The sequence below is a fragment of the Lepidochelys olivacea genome (genome assembly GCF_965140295.1).
Source record: "Lepidochelys olivacea isolate rLepOli2 genome assembly, chromosome: 1".
NCBI lineage: Eukaryota > Metazoa > Chordata > Testudines > Cheloniidae > Lepidochelys > Lepidochelys olivacea.
The window spans coordinates 340,985,602-341,001,554 of NC_140411.1; the positions used below are offsets into that span (position 1 = coordinate 340,985,602).

A 15,953-nucleotide genomic window follows, 5' to 3' on the forward strand; every position below is an offset into this window, starting at 1 on the left:
AAGGAAAACTAAAAACTTAAGACTGGTACGCTGATCTCTGAAGTGCTGCCTGACATGTCAAAGATCAAGATTTTAGTAAATGTAAGTGTTCTACCCACGCGCAGGATAGAACAAAGAGTGAGACAGACACCCCATGGGAAGAGGAACAAAGAGCAGTGGAGCAGTAGCGTCACGTAGAAGTAGTGGAGTGACAACATAGGGAGGGGAGACTGTGTAATAACAACTCAGGGATGACTCAGAGATACCAGGCCCTCCCTGTCATCATCATGTCCAGGCCTAGTGACTTCCATAGTGGCTGATCCAGGCTTGAGGAAGAAAGAGGCCAAGGATGTCTTGCAAGACTACCATCTCCTAGACAGGAGGAAGGGAAAGCAGTAGTAGCTGCCACCTCAGCTTCAAATCTCCCATGTGCAAAGGAGACCAAGGAGGCCTTTTTCAGGCTGACCCTCCCAGCCCAACTCAAAGCTCTCTTGACATTTTAGCAGGAATGTCTCAATTTCTATTGGAGTTTAGCACAGCTCTTCTAAGGAGCTCTAATCAAAGCCTCACAAAGGAGGCTTTCCAAAGACTGATTAACATTTTGTGAGATCCTGTGAGTACATGCTCTTATACCCATTTTACAGATGGGAAAATGAAGCACAGAGGGGTGAAGTGACTTGCTTAAGGCTAAACAGCAATTCAGTAACAGAGCTGGAAATAGCACCCAAGAACCCAGAGCCAAAATTTTCAAAAAGTGGTCTGTGGATTGCGGAGTGGATTCTCGATTGAGCATGGATGGGCAGTGAGATGGGCAGTGACATGCCAGGGTGTGTATCATTCATCTCTTTACTAGACAAAAAGTTGCAGAAAACTATTTGATTTGATGTAAAATTACACAACCGGTTCCCCTTGTACTGTACATAATTTTGGAAAATAACGTATCGGTGCCAATTCAATATGGCAATAGCACTTTGCACTTAACATAGCACGTCTCTTCCAGAGATAGCAATGTGCCTTACAAACCTATGAAGGAAGATAAATATTTCATAGATGTGGCAAAGTCAGGAACAGAACCCAGGTTTGTTAGCACCATATTCAATCCACTAGGTCACAGCAGACAAAGCATTTTTTTAAATACTGAAACAACGGGATGTGGTTAAAAAATGTTCCATGAACTTGTCCCGTAATATACCACAGAATATCAGGAGATCACAACAAGCATATTTTTGGGCACAATGTACAATTTTGGGCAGTGTGGGGAAAGCACTGGTGTGGTGAACCATTACTATTAAACTTCTTCCTGTGTGCAGGTTTTAACAAGATTTAAATTAATTCATGACAATTAGCAACTCCAGCCTGTTCTCAGTCAGAGCTTCTTGCAAAGCACATGGTGTCTGAGGTTGAGTGTCCACCTTCTGTAGCCGAGGTGACAGCAGCACTTGATTCTTTGGCAGAAAATAAACCTGAACAAGCCAGCAATATAGTCGTGGTTTGTCTCTTACGTGCTCCTTGTACTGATAAGCTTTTTTTTATTTTTTATATTGAATTTCTTGTGGCTGACCACAGCTGAAAATTATTACAGATTGTGTGGTAGAGACACACTGCCAAAAGGTACTATATTCCATAGCGTTACCTGTACACATCACAAAATGTAAAACCTGAAATGTGCTAACACAATGGATGTAATACCTTAGGCAGAAGATAATGTACTATATATAAAAAAACCCAAACATGTCTTGTGCTGAATTAGATCCTTCTAATCCAGGGTTTAGTTTAAGTGCTATACTCCGATTCCTAAAAAAATTATTTGACTAACGAGAACAATGCTATGCTTTGAAAAATACAAATGCATTTCTATCCTTTTTACAGCAGCTGGTATTTTTAAAATCTTGTTCTATGCATACAGTAGGACACTCCTGCTCTTTCTCACTGTAAAGAAGAGTTATGTAACCCTGAGGAAACAGAGTCAGATTTTTCTAGATCTAACCTCATACGATTTTAATAGTCACTCTAAAAGGAGACAAGAAATTCTGTAGAAAGACCCTTCCTAAAGTTTCAGGACAGACTCAAACGTATTTACTTGCAAGTTCTGTTGATTTTATTCACCATACCACTCAATGGCATTTCATCAATTTAACTTCCTTATGGTCCTAGTAACAATACTACAGCAATACACCCTTATCTGAGATGAATACACTTTCTAGGAATATGTGCAAAGGAACGAATACATTTTGAGGGACAATTATATTTTACAAACAGACCATTCTGGTTTCTTGATTGCTTGACAGCTCTTATGGGGTCCCCACTATTAAAAACATTAAATCTTGGCCAATATTCTCAAACCTGGGTGTCTACATGTAGGCTCCTAAATCCAGAGGTGTTAAGTGCCAATAAATCTCACTGAAGTCAACGTGAGCTGTTCGTGGCTTGGAGCCTTTGAGAATCAGGTCACTTGTTTAAGTGCCTAAATTATGGATTTAGGCATTAAAGAGTGAAAAAATTCGGTCACAAGTTTCACAATTAAAGAGAACGTTTCGCTGACAAAAATTCTACTTTAAGCCATGGCCTATTGTACATTAGGAAAATCAAGACCCATTTGCCACTGTAACCCACTGGTCAACGTATGTTGTGTGTTCACCTCTGTTTCTGAGCCATGCAATATCTCAGAATAGAGTCTTTGCTCTTTAACTTGAGCACTGCATGATTTCAGCTGTAGAGGCCTCTAATTTAGTCCTTGGTGAGTGAACCAAGATGGGCATCCTCTGCTTGGTAATAAAATCTTCCCATTAATAATAAGTAACATTATTATGACTAACATTATTGCATCACACATAGAAAGTTAATTGACTCTATGCAATGCTCATTATAGCAATAATTACACCAGGGATCAGTGCTCCCTATCCATGAAATAATGACTTGCCTCAAAGTGTATCAACAGTTGCAACACAACCATCCTAATAGTACTTAGCTCTTACATGGCACTTTTCAGCTTCAAAGCATTTCACAAAGACTCCAGAACCCGCAATCAGCAAGTACATGTTATTCTTGTTTTACATATGGGTAAAGATAGGCAGAGAGATTAAATGACTTGAAAAAGGCCAAATAAAGGAAGACAGTGTCAGAGCTGGGATTAGACCAAAGAAGTTCCTGCCTCTCAGTCCCATGTTCTGACCACTAGATCATACCCCCATCAGGATTTTCCTTTCTGTCTGGTTTCTCTCAAATGTACACGCCACAACCCAAACCTTACAAAAGAAATCAGTCTAGATTAAAATACATCGTGATAATTTATGTACTTTTGTTACATAAGTGCACAGAACATGCCTTTTAAAAACTACTTTATCTGATAGATCATATTTTTGCCCTAAAAATAATGAATGTTAAGCGAGGTGAGTTCCCTCCCCCAAATGTAATGAACAGCTTTTTAAATGATAGTACAATATATTGTACTTGATCATGTTCATTCTATACCAAGACATATAACTGGTTAACTGATACTGAAGTGGAAGAGAAAGCTGCTGCGATTTAAACTGATTTGTTCCAGCGTGAACCATCTACCTTGATTCATTCTTTAGAAAACTGTCCAAGGTTCATATTCACCTACAGGTATGGTTATTTTTGGATCATCCTGGAAGCAAATCATAGACAGCACAGTGGGAGCATTGGCCTATAACAAAATGTCACTGTGGCAGACGTGAACTGCTGATTGGAGAAATAGGTATTGTACTGAAGTGAATAAAAAGAGGAGCTTTTAAAAAGGTCTATTTGAACATTCTTTGCTGCGTCTCTGCTGAGGTATCTTAAATTTTCTGTAAAATGCCTAACGTTTCAACAATTGTGTTCCCAACTTGAATACTTTTAACTAACAATAGCAATCTTTGTGCTATGTTATTGAGTAGATAAAATAATAAATGTCCTAAGAATAATTTTACTTCATCTTTAAGGAAAAGTGAACAGAGATGATGTTGATGCAAATAAGTTTTGACCAATGAACCACAAATACTAACTGTAAGTGACCACCCTACTATTAAGAAGGGAAAGAACATATTAATTGTAATGGGATTGGCAGCAACTGCCCTCATTAAATTGGGAAAGCATTTCTATTCTAACCCCCTGTTTTCAGTTGCTTTATAACTTTCAGAAACTTCCTCCTTTGGGGATGAAATTTTCCAGTGTTGGCATCTGCCCAAAAGTAGCTTATTTTGAGTATGGGTATATATATATATATATATATATATATATAAAAAACTTATTTACTATCCTAATAAAAAATGTTTACAGCTTTTTATATTTTATTTTATTTTATTTTATTTTATTTTTATAACAGCTCTACTGCTTAAAATGGATGGGACCAGAAAGTTGAACTTTGGCATGGAAAAAGCACAGTCAAACTGGTTTTGATTTGAGTGTAATGTCCTGTTGAAAATCATATTCTTTGCACACACAATATATTTTGCATAGACTCTTCCTTCTAGGCTGCAAGTATGCAGGCTGATAAAGTCATGTTACCTGAGCATGCAGGGCCAGCTTAGCTGTGTGGTGTAGGTGAACAGTGAATGAGACAGGTTTTTCAGGGAACTATGCCTCATTCACTGGTCATCTTAAATTGTAAAAGCTGCACGCTCCAGCAGAATAAAGAGGTTCCTTATAAAGTACAGTATCTGGAATAAGACATTCCAGTGTTGTTTAGCCAAGAAGTTCAACCTTTTGGATTTTACTTTTAGAAAAAAATATGCATCTTTAAGAAAAAACAAAAACACATTTTAGAAAATTTTATTAAAAACCTATCTTAGACTACCCATTGACTTCTGTAAGGACTGAAACTGGGCCTTCAGCAAGCATGGATAAGCACTCAAAAGTCAGGAAATGACAAAGTTAAGTTTGTATAGCATGCTCGTAAAGTGAGTGAATGTCATGTTCCCCTCTAGCAGCCAGTGCACATATAAAACTACTATGGCTGGGAGCAAATAGAGTTACTCCCTTAGCTCAGGTGGTAGAGGTTTGTGCTTTGGGTCTGAAAAGGTCCTGCATTCCAATCCTATAAAATATCTTGTGGAGGGGTAATTATCTTTGCATGTCTAATTAACTGCCCCATATGCACTTATAATATATTCTGTAACCACAGAATCATCTTCTCTTTCTCAAAAACATTCCATCACCACAGAATTGTTTTCTACAATGTTCGATACATATCTCTAGCATCCTGTAGTACTTTACAGTGTATACTCACAGTCCACGAAGGTCATTTATATGCAAGGTACATAGTAAACTATTCTTACACAACATACTGCATATTTACTATAGCAGTATAGGACAATTGTGAAAATCTGATCGAATACAAAGGCTACTTATGTGCACCGCTCAATTAGCTTCTGAGTTAGCTACATTATCCCCCTTGGTACCAGAAAATTGCATTGTGTGCATGTATGCAGGTACAATAAGCTCTATCCTTTGCTGCCTTTTCCCTTCCCTTTGCAGTCACCTGGGAGGGCAGTGCTACTGGCTGCTGAAAAAAATGTATACTGTATTATATTTAGGAAACAGTACAGGATCATGTGATTAAAAACTGTACTGTGATGCACATGTGCAAGAGGGCAGAATTAAAGGTGTATGTGAAATTGTACTTTTGTATTTCCTGACTTTTGTGTGCAGCCTAAATGTTCCCATCTTGTAGTGTATTTGCTGGAATATAATATCAGTATATATAATACTGGGCGCTCATATACCACCATTCACCAGAGAATTTAAAAGTGCTGTGTAAACATTAATTAAACCTAACACCATCAATGTGAGGTAGGTGAATTCTATTATCCCTAAGTTTACATGTGGGTAAATCAAGGCAAGCTAAGCGTAACACAGTGCATTGGAGGCAGAGGCCCTGTTCTTGAACATGCGTTTGCTAGGGTACCCCCTGGCACCCATGTGGAGTCCTACTGACTTTACCGGCGTTTTGTGCAGGCACTGGGAACTGTGCCAGTGCATCTATTTATAAGATCTAGCCACAGTCTGGAAGAGAATCCAGGATTCCTGATTTTTACTCCCACTTTTTAACCATTATAAAATATTGCCTCTCTACACTGATACAGTTCCAATGGTTTAAAAAAGAAAAGTGTTCCAAGCAAGTGGGGAAAAACAGAGTGAACAATTCATTAACCAAATAGGGGTGATTAAAGTAAATAAAAGAAACAATTATCATATCAAAATAAAAGACAAGAAAGATGATTAAATGAGGCTTCTAAAGACCCGTGAGAAACTTATGGAAGAGTAATATGCATTTACCTGGTTTTTATTCTTTCATTTTTATCCACTACCATCTAATAATTGCAAAAAACTGTTACTCTATAACCACAGGCAATTTAAGCTATTTTAATTTTTTTCCCAAGGCCACTAGACAAAAGAACCTATTTATTGCCTGAGGGGATTTTTTTTTCTAAAATGAAAGCTTAATCTTTCATGTTTTTTTTAAGCAAAGGCTTTTAAAAAATAATTTCTAACAATGCTGTAGGGAGACACTTCCATGGGTATGCAAAATTGAAAATATAAATTTACAATTATAAAAAAATTAATAGTTTTGAGGATTGCATTGTCTCTGTCCTTTCTGGATTAATATTGTCTGAAGCGTAAGAGAAAGTATTTAGAAAGAGAGAGAATGCTTTAAAGTGTTCAGCGCAGGGAAGGGAATGATGTTCATAGACTGGAGTCAAAGCCATTTAGGAGTTGTACTGGGTTGTGTTTATAGTAAAATGCAGAGTTTTGTTTTGAAATAGATAATTGGCTGAACTTTGAAAGGAGGCGTTTCATATAAACTCAATAGTTAGTATTAGAGGGTCCGGTCCTGCAAGATGCTGATCACTTTTCAAGTCCTATTAAGCCTTCTTGGGGGCCAGCCGCAAAATGTGGCATCCTCAAATATCAGGCAAGATTTTGGTTTGGGGTCATCTCTATGCCTGTGTCTCCATTAGGCACTGAGTGGATCCAAGTCTGTCTGAGCACTTGCAGAACTCAGTGCAAGTCCAGGGCACTCTGAACCTCACAGGACCAGGTCTAAAGAGGAGTCCAAATTGAAACACCCATCTTTTGAGGATGCCAGATTTTACTGCTAGCTCCAATTTCTGGATGGAACCAAAACCCTAGATCTGCGCATGAAATGAACTTTGAAGGAATAGGGGATAAATCTGGATTTGAATTTTTGTGGTGTTGGACTATTATTAATGGCCTAGTTCAGAAAAGTATTTATGTACATACATACCTATTCAGGACAGCATTTTGACATCAATGGGACTTAAAGTGAAGCTGTCTTGAATATGGGAGCTTTCCTGAATCAGGGCCTACTGATTTAATGTATTATCTAGAAAAACAAACATTTCTTCTTGTGCTTACTCTGGGCTTTGTAATCAGACAGTATAATTTATTCCCACTAAACCAGACAAACTGGAGAATTCAATTAAAAGAAAACTAGATCCGAAGTACCCCCATTCCTCTGACAAAACCTCCAGTACTGAAAGGCAGAGTCAAAAGTTTTCTGCCAATCTATTTCAAGTTTTAATGGAAACACTTTGTGCTACTATCAAAGGCTTTATGGAACTAAACGTATTTTTCATAGAGCAGAGAAGAATCCATGAAGATATTGTTCAGGTTTACAAAATATGTAATAGGGTGAAGAATGTGGAACCAGATAAGAAAGGTTAAATGGAAGGACATTTTAACAATGGTTGGTTAGTTGTGGAGTGCATATGGGCATAAGGAGACTATTAAATATGCACTCAGTGCCACAGTAAGCTTTCAAATGCTGAAAATGGTTTTCCTGTGGCTATTAACTCCAGCTAAGATTTTGAAAAGCGATTTGCGATTTGGGAATGCCTAACTTGGGAGGTTGGGTGCTCAGCCCTTGTTGAAAATCATCAAGGTGTCACCCAAAATCATGAGTCATTTCTGACAATCATGGTTTCTGCCACTAAGGGGCCACCACTGCCCCCCATACTGTGTTGCCACCTAGGAGGTATTTACTCATCCCATCTGAAACATCTGCCTCAGCACATCCCATTCACAGCCATCATCTGAAAACACCTGTTTTCCCAGGAGGATTTGCAAGTTCCCACTGTTAGGCCCTTTGCTTTTCAGGGATGGTGCAAGTTTGTTTTCTTAGCGCTAGCGCTCATTAGTATTTAGTTTTATTGCATATTTGGGATGTTTGTTTTGTATTATGCAAACAGCGTCCATACAGTACCCTCAGCTTTATAAATGAAATTACGGTGAAATAAAAGGCCACCTCCGGCTTCTTCCAAAGCTTCCCCAAGTTTCGTAGGGAAGTCTCTGGGCTAGGTGCTCAGCCAGTATAAAATGGCAGAGCTCCACTGAAGCCAACAGAGCTATGCTGATTTACATTAGCTGAGGAGTGTCCAAACTTCACCTCCTTCCTGGGTGGAGTAATTACTCTGCCTCTTAATTCAGGGCTTTAGCATCTGACTCAATAGAGGAGCCCTGCATTCCCATATAAGGTCTTAGTCTTCCACGCTTTTCAAGGGAAGTAGAGAAGAGTTAAGGTATTTCTTGCCAGATCAGAGAAACCAGAAGGAATCAGAAAATGAAATTTTATCTCAAAAAATGCAAAACCAACATAGCTTTGGGAAATATAATCTAAAACACTGGCAATATGACTCAGAGAGAGATAAATGCGAGGAGATGCTCAGCACGGATGCTACGATATAATTGAATAGCTATGTATGTATACAATTTTACAATGTGATATACTGCACAATATATTCTACATTATATGAAGTACAAGCACAACTACATAGGTTAGCCTATCTTCATGTAGCATTGAATTAAATACATTTGCAACACTGCGTGCTGTGCTGGGTGCCCCAGTTCAATGAAGGCATAATCACATTGGAGGGGGTCCAGAAAAAGGTGATAAAGATGATTAAGATACAAGTAGAAGCCTGGATATATTCAGACATTCAAAGCTAGTCTTCCCAACACAGCAAAAAACATACAGTAGTGAACAATCCTTTGGTAGCAATATGGGCTAGATAGCTAAATAGGCCATCCCTAACTTTTAGAATGCTCTAATTGTGTGGGAAAGAACCATTTAAAGTGGCTATTGGAAAAGTGGGATGCAAGCAAATAATTAGGCTGGATACCAGAAAACATTTTCTAACAATAAGGTTAATTAGGCCATTAAATAATATTGGAAGGGAAGTGTAAATAATCCCATCTCTGGAGTTATTCAGGTGAAGCAACATTTGGAAATGCCCTTTAGAACAATCCTATGTTTGCAGAAGTTGGACTAGTTGATCTGAGGAGTCTTTTTCATCTCCAAAATCTATGGTGTATAGAATCCTCAAGACAGCTGTTTGTACCACAGACCTCATGGAGAGTCATTATAGAATTAAGGTTGCCTCTGCAACCTTAATTCAGCCCCTTTGTACATACGCATGATAATAGAGTCTTTACTATATTACCACACTATTTTTTCCAGAGGAGCCCTGTCTCATTCAGTGCACAGGATGGTGCTTACTGAATGAGCAGCTATTGAATATTTTGTTTTCTCCTCATTGTTCAATGTGTGGCCTCATTCCTTATTTACTGCACACTATTCAAACCCTGCTCTAAATTCAGAACTATTCATTTCCTCATTGAATTTTCTATGGCACTCATCAGGATAGTATCTGAGTGCTTCACAAACGTTAATTAATGTAGGTTCACAAAGCCTCTGTTGAAGGGTGGTATTATCCCCATTTTACAGATGGAGAACTGATGTACAGAGAAATTAATGTCAAAAGTATCCACTAATTGTGGGTGCTTATTTGAGATGCCTATAACATGATTTTTCAGATCCTTGGCATTATATAACATTTTATCTTTTCAAAGCACAGATCCTATCGACTTCCGTTGCACCTGTGAGTGCTCAGCACTTGTGCAAGTCATACTCCAGGGTCTCAAGTTGAGCACCCAGAACACGATGAAAATACAAATAGTGACCTCCTGTGAAAAGTTTGGTTAAGTGACTTGCCCAGCATCACGTAGTTTGGCAGGGCAGGGATAGAATCCAGTTCTCCAGGGCAGCATTCAACTGCCCTAACCATGAGACTGTCCTTCCTCTTCATGCAGTCCCCTGCCTCATGCACTACACAACTTCCAAGTTCTGCAACAAATAAGGCAAGGGTCCTCAGTATGGAATTTCCTAGCTTTTGCGTGCTTGACTTTGCAACCTTAATGTTCTTTTAACATAGTGTTTTGTTTGTTAATTCCTAGGTTTTTAAAAGAGCATACTGAAAAAAAACAGAAATTGCATCATGTGGCATCATACAGTTGCCAACATGGGCCATCAGCAGGGTTGGAACCTTTAGATCTACTGCACAGATGTCTACCAATTGAGCTAACAGAGTTTCTGACAGCCGTGCGAGACACACACTTTGCCAGTGGATTTCACAGATTTGATGACAGCAGAAAGAATAGTGAGACTCAGGAATCTTGGGTGCCATGCCAGGAGGAGTGTGTGTTCCGGTAGTCATCACAGACCCTTCTGTCAGTTCCCCTAAGCTTGACCCCTTCTTTCCCATCCCCTCTAACCCGTCTCTGTCCCAGTCCTGTGTCTTCCCACCCCTTGGCTCTTCGTCCCAGGCCCAGGCCCATTCTCCTCGCCTACCCAGTCTCACCTCAGACCCAGTCTCCCCCTCTAAGGTCCCCATTTGAGTCCCAGTCTCCCTACCCTTCCAGTATCTTTCCTTTCCCACTCCCAGTTTCCTTGCCTCCCCACACCAACTCCTTGTCCAATCTCTCTCTGCCTTCCCCACAGCATCAAGCTCCCTTGCCCTCTTTTTTCCCATCCCCACTAGCTCCCAGTCTTAATTTCCCCTCTCCACACCCCGGTCTCTGTCCCAGTCTCCCCTGTGTCAGGCTCCTTGTCCCAGTCTCTTTATCTAGCTGGTCCCTGTTGTCCTTCTCATCTTAGCTCCTGGTCAGATGTGTCTTCTCACCTCCACTCGTTCCCAGTCCTAGTTTTCTTGCCCAATCAGTCCCAGTCTCCCCCCCAAACTTCAAGTCACGTTTTCTCTCTTTCACCATAGTCCCGGTCTCATCAGCCTCCTTCCCCCAGTCTAGCTCCCGCCTCCTCTGCATTTGAGTGAGGCACCTTCCTCCTCCACACTGCCTGGGCTCCAGCAGGGGTGTCATCGAGAGCACAGGAGAGACAGGCTTTCTGCTGTCAGTTCTGATGCCCAGCCCCATCCTGGCTGAGAAGCAGTAATTCAAGAGAAAGTCTTTTTAAGCCCCATAGCCCCTGGGTTGGATCCTGCTCTGTTGCTTTGTGGGAATGGTATATTTGCAGTCCGATGAGCACTAGGAGCTGTTTGGGGATGGAGCATGCTCAGGGAGGATGGAATCTTCAGAGATTTTAGCTGCTAAGCACTAAGGGTAATGTCTATACTTATGCTGGAGATGTAATTTACAGCTTGGGTAGACATGAATGCATTAGGTGTGATCAAGTGCAGAAGTGTAGCCAGCATAGGCAGCAGGAGGGGTTAGCTTCCCTGAGTACAATCCCGCCTTGGATCCTAGGTGCTTACTTGGGTGACTAGTCCATCCCCCCACTTGTGCCAACATGGCTGCATTTCTATTTTTAGTGCGCTAGCTCGAGCAAAGCTAGCGTGCAGACTTCTATCTGAGCTATACCTCCAGCTCAAGTGATTAAACATACCCTAACAAGTCGCTACTGGGCATGTCTGAACTGAGGTTTTTTTGAACACTTAAACTTGACCAAATTTGGGCAGATTTCCAGAGAAACAAAAAAAGACACATCTCTGACACAAAGGCCTCATCCCTGACAAATTTCGAGTCCCCACTCCAAAGCCTAGTGTTCTAGAGCTTCCCAAAGAAAAGACTGCAGAAGTATTATTATTTTTTTTTTAACATTGCAAAATGAAATTCTTCCCCCTAGCTTCATCCTTGGAAATGGCTGCACCATTGTCTCCGAAACGTTCCTAACACATTCAGCCTGAGGCAGACACCAGGCATGGAAAAATTCAGTCCAACAGTCTGGTAAAAAGGTAAAAGCTACTGAAAACAGAGTCTTATAATAGAAGTGTTAATAATAATAGGTGGTGTTACAATCTCTGCCTATAACATATGTCAAAGATTGCCTCCCTTGCGGTTGAGCTCAAACCTTGTGCCACAGCTTATTTTATCATGAGGGATGAATATACTTAGAAACAAGATTAAACAGAAATTTTCTTTAGTGGCATCCAAAATGATATGAATGTTTTTAGACCTGCCATAAACACAGATAAGGGGGCAGATTCTCAGCTCAGTTACACCAATGTAAATAACTCTACCCTCCACTGGCTTTGGAGATGAGGAGGAGTTATTGTATACGGGATTTACATCAGTGTAATGGAGATCAGAATCTGGCAAGATTTTCACTATTTATCTGGTCTTACTTCCATAATCGCCTCTCAGTTACCAGCAGAAGCAATCTCTGAAGGCACCAGAGGAAGAAAAAGAAAAGGCAAGGGAAAGAAATTTGAAAATTTGGAAAAGAAAAGGCAAGGGGAAAGAGGAAACAAATTTAATTTGTCTTTTTTTCTAGCATGAGAGGACTTGGCTCATATTCTGGATTCTTTTTGAAAAGTTAAACCTCACTGAGTTCCTCATGCAGCTAGAGTTTTCTTGTGCCTGCTGGGTGTTGTAAGGCTGCAATGTTGCCCCTAATCCTGCAGTGAGCTTGGCAGAGCAGACCCCTGTGCCTGCATGGAACAACTTGCAAAATCCAGGCCTTATTTAGCTGCTTAAACACACATTTTTAATTAAAAAATTCTACTCAATAAAAAAAAAAGCCTCCACGCTTTTCATATGCAAGTTCGTTGCTTTTGGAGGTGATAAACAGATAGAGAATCACCATTCTGAGGCTCTCCTTCCTGTCTTTAATGCAGAATCTGAATGGAAAGTAAACTACTCTTACCGGGACTTGTGAGGGCTCCCAGAGCACCAGTCGTTGTGGAGAGAGGATTTGCGTTGGTGGTGGTAGCTGAGGTTTGGGCGGCGGCTGCTGCAGCTGCTAAGGTTGCCAAATTCTGTAACTGTAAAGCATTCATGCCTGCGCAGAGAACAAAAGGCAGTTTCAGCAATAGGGTTAATGAAGAGATTTAAAAGTTGTATTTATTGTAAAGGAATATAAGACTTGTAAAGGTTGCCGGATTGACAGTCTAACCAGTGACTTAAACTCTCCTTTCATTCCCAGAAGAGCCTGGACAGAATAAGCCACCTCACACTGGCGCCAGCCAACGCGCCTCGTATCTGTCTTACAGGTAAGAGGGTGGATGGTTTTGTTGTTATAGCACGGTCTTACAACTCAGGAAATTTGTGTTCAGTTCCCATCTCCGTCAAAGAGTTGTGGTGTGACAAGTCACTTAATCTCTCTGGGTGAAACATGGGGATAATAATACTTCCTGACCTCATGCAGGTGGAGAGAAGGTAAAATAGTTATTGCTTGAGAGGTACTTGGATCTTATCAAGTTCAATCCCCAGGTCCCCTCTTCACTTCTCTACTTAGTCTACCACACAATAATAGCCAATTGTGAGAGCAATTTTTGCCGGAAATTCCTTCTGTCTATTTGGAACTGAATCGAGACCATCCAATTCATTTCAAATTCAGCACGGAACAGATATCAGACAGTAATGATTTTCAGTCACTATCATTTGGGGCCAGATTTGAACTGGGGACCTCTAGGCAGAACATTTTGCATCATGTAAGCCATCCAGGTTCCCAAAACCACTTGTTAGTTTATTCAATACTTTACGAGACGTAGCGAAGGATACATCTACATTTCAGAATGATGTAAAGACCTTCAAGGGAGGGGAAAATTTATAAAACATGGAATTTAACTTAGATAAATATGAAATGGAACATCTGTTGACAGACAAATACTAAACAACACTCATGCAAAATGGAAGAAAAATGATTAAAGAACAACAATGTGACAAAGAACTTGAAATCTCAATGTGATGCAGCTGCTCAAAGATGAAAATGGTGTACCAAGTGTGTATATATATAGGCATCATAGCTATATACATAGGCATCATTTGTAGGACAAAGGAAGAAATAATGCCTCTTTCCTGCACCTTGGTTTGGCCACACGCAGGTGTTCTGCATATGCCATATGAAAAGGACATTGATAAATTAGAGGAAATCCAGAGGAGAATGTCAGAGTAATTAAGCTATGACCATATGAGCAGGAGAACTTAATATGGACTTGGAGAAAATGAGAAGAGGGGCTATCACAACACTCTATGAGTATTTGAGAGCTAATAAAATAAAAGAGCAGGAGGGATATTTTACAGAGACTGAGAGCAGGTGGCAAATAAAGAGCAGCAATCTCTTGAAATTAACACACGACAGAATTAGGTTAGACATTAGAAACCAATCTCATAGAAATGCTCAGCACTCAGAAGTTCCATTGTTCTACCATCAGAGCCGCTAAACGCTGAGAACTTCTGAAAATCTGGTCACTTTATTGAGGTGTCTAACTGAGAACGGAGATCTTCTGAAAATTGTACCCAGTTGTGGGTGTCAAGCACTTTTCAATAATGGCTCTACCAAAAAAAAAAAAAAAAAAGAAGTAGGTGATGGATGATCTTACCGGTAATGTGGCTGAAGATCCATCACTTAGAGGAGTCTGGGACCAACATCATACACTTTGAGTGACTAACAGAGGAAAACCTCTCTCATGACTACTCATAGAATTTAAGAACTATATAAACCATAAGGTTTGTCTCAAACCCTATCACCTATAATAGTTTACAAGGCACAATAAAACAGGTAACTACTCTAATTACAAGGGACTAATAACCAAGGTAATTAGGTGTAACTACTGTATCCTGTAATCACAGGTCGTCATTGAGTTTGCTCAGCTTTTTAAGCTAGAGCTTTATCATGATTATACACAGCACTCTTCACGTTCAAAGTGCTTTACAAAAATACTTTAAAAACTCTGTCGTTTATTTACATGGAAACTTTACAATTACCAAAGAATTAGGGATGGGCAAACCTGTCTGAAAAAAAATAAACAGCCTGAAACACAACTCTTCTTCAACCAAGTCTTCTGTTGAAGCATGAAAGAATTTGGTGAACTTTTTGAAAAGGTTGAGCCTTGAACTTCTTCATTTCAGATGGGATAGGACAAAGAAATACTAAAGTATACCAAGTAGTGTTTCCTAAGAGGCTAAACCTAGGGAATAATGGAAATTTCTTATGAGAGATGGCCCTTGTGAGTTTTCCAACACAAAGTGGTTTGGCTAGGCACTTTTCAATGCATAGGTTTGGTTAAGTGAGGATGCTTGGGGAAGCTTCACATTTGTTTATGCTGATCCATGCCTTTAAGAGCTTGTCCATCACTAAATAATCTGAAATTTCTATGTATATCTTTTTAGGACATTATCCATAGCTGAATACTTGCTCATCAACTGCAGCAATGATAGCGAAGGGATGAATTGGGAGGTACGTTGTCCCTGCTGGAGGCAGGTGCAAGTCCTCTTGGAGAGCAGGGCCACTGCTTATGGTTTTTTACAGCCTGCAACAAACAAGCTTGTGCTGTCTGGTATGGAGAGGGAAGCTGGCTATGGCCCCTCCCCATCTTCCAGAGTTTCTGACATTAGAGGCCCTCATCTCCTAGCTCTCAGGAAGCACAAGGGTAAAGATTGTGCCTGGCCCTTATCCAGGGACACAAAAGTAGGGGAGGAAAGAGAGAGAGAAGCTCCTAGAATTCTCTTGTTCACACACTTGTGAACTCATATAGGCACCCACAATCTGCCACTAAATGAGGCTGGATGTGTAAAGTACATTCTACAATTCTGACTTACACGGAGAGCCTCCAGAATAGTTCAGCCAGTGGATCACCAAATTTAGAGACAGAGGAGACCTATTAGTTTATTGACTCCATCTCTTTGCAAGCATGGGAAACATTTTGAAGGATGGG

The 15,953-nt window shown here is 40.1% G+C and overlaps 1 protein-coding gene across 18 annotated transcripts in view; it reads right to left on the reverse strand.

Moving 5' to 3' along the window:
• Positions 1 to 15,953, reverse strand: part of CELF2 (CUGBP Elav-like family member 2) — a 701,166-nt gene that overhangs the window by 31,431 nt on the left and 653,782 nt on the right. For 9 of the 18 annotated variants that reach the window (XM_084628178.1, XM_084628174.1, XM_084628177.1 and 6 more), the window contains 2 exons: positions 12,941 to 13,075; positions 9,995 to 10,126 (listed from right to left, as the gene is read on the reverse strand). In XM_084628178.1, coding sequence (XP_084484304.1) covers positions 9,995 to 10,126; positions 12,941 to 13,075 — 267 coding nt within the window. The remainder of the gene's footprint in view (positions 1 to 9,994; positions 10,127 to 12,940; positions 13,076 to 15,953) is intronic. The other 9 variants (XM_084628172.1, XM_084628168.1, XM_084628169.1 and 6 more) reach the window with 1 other exon arrangement.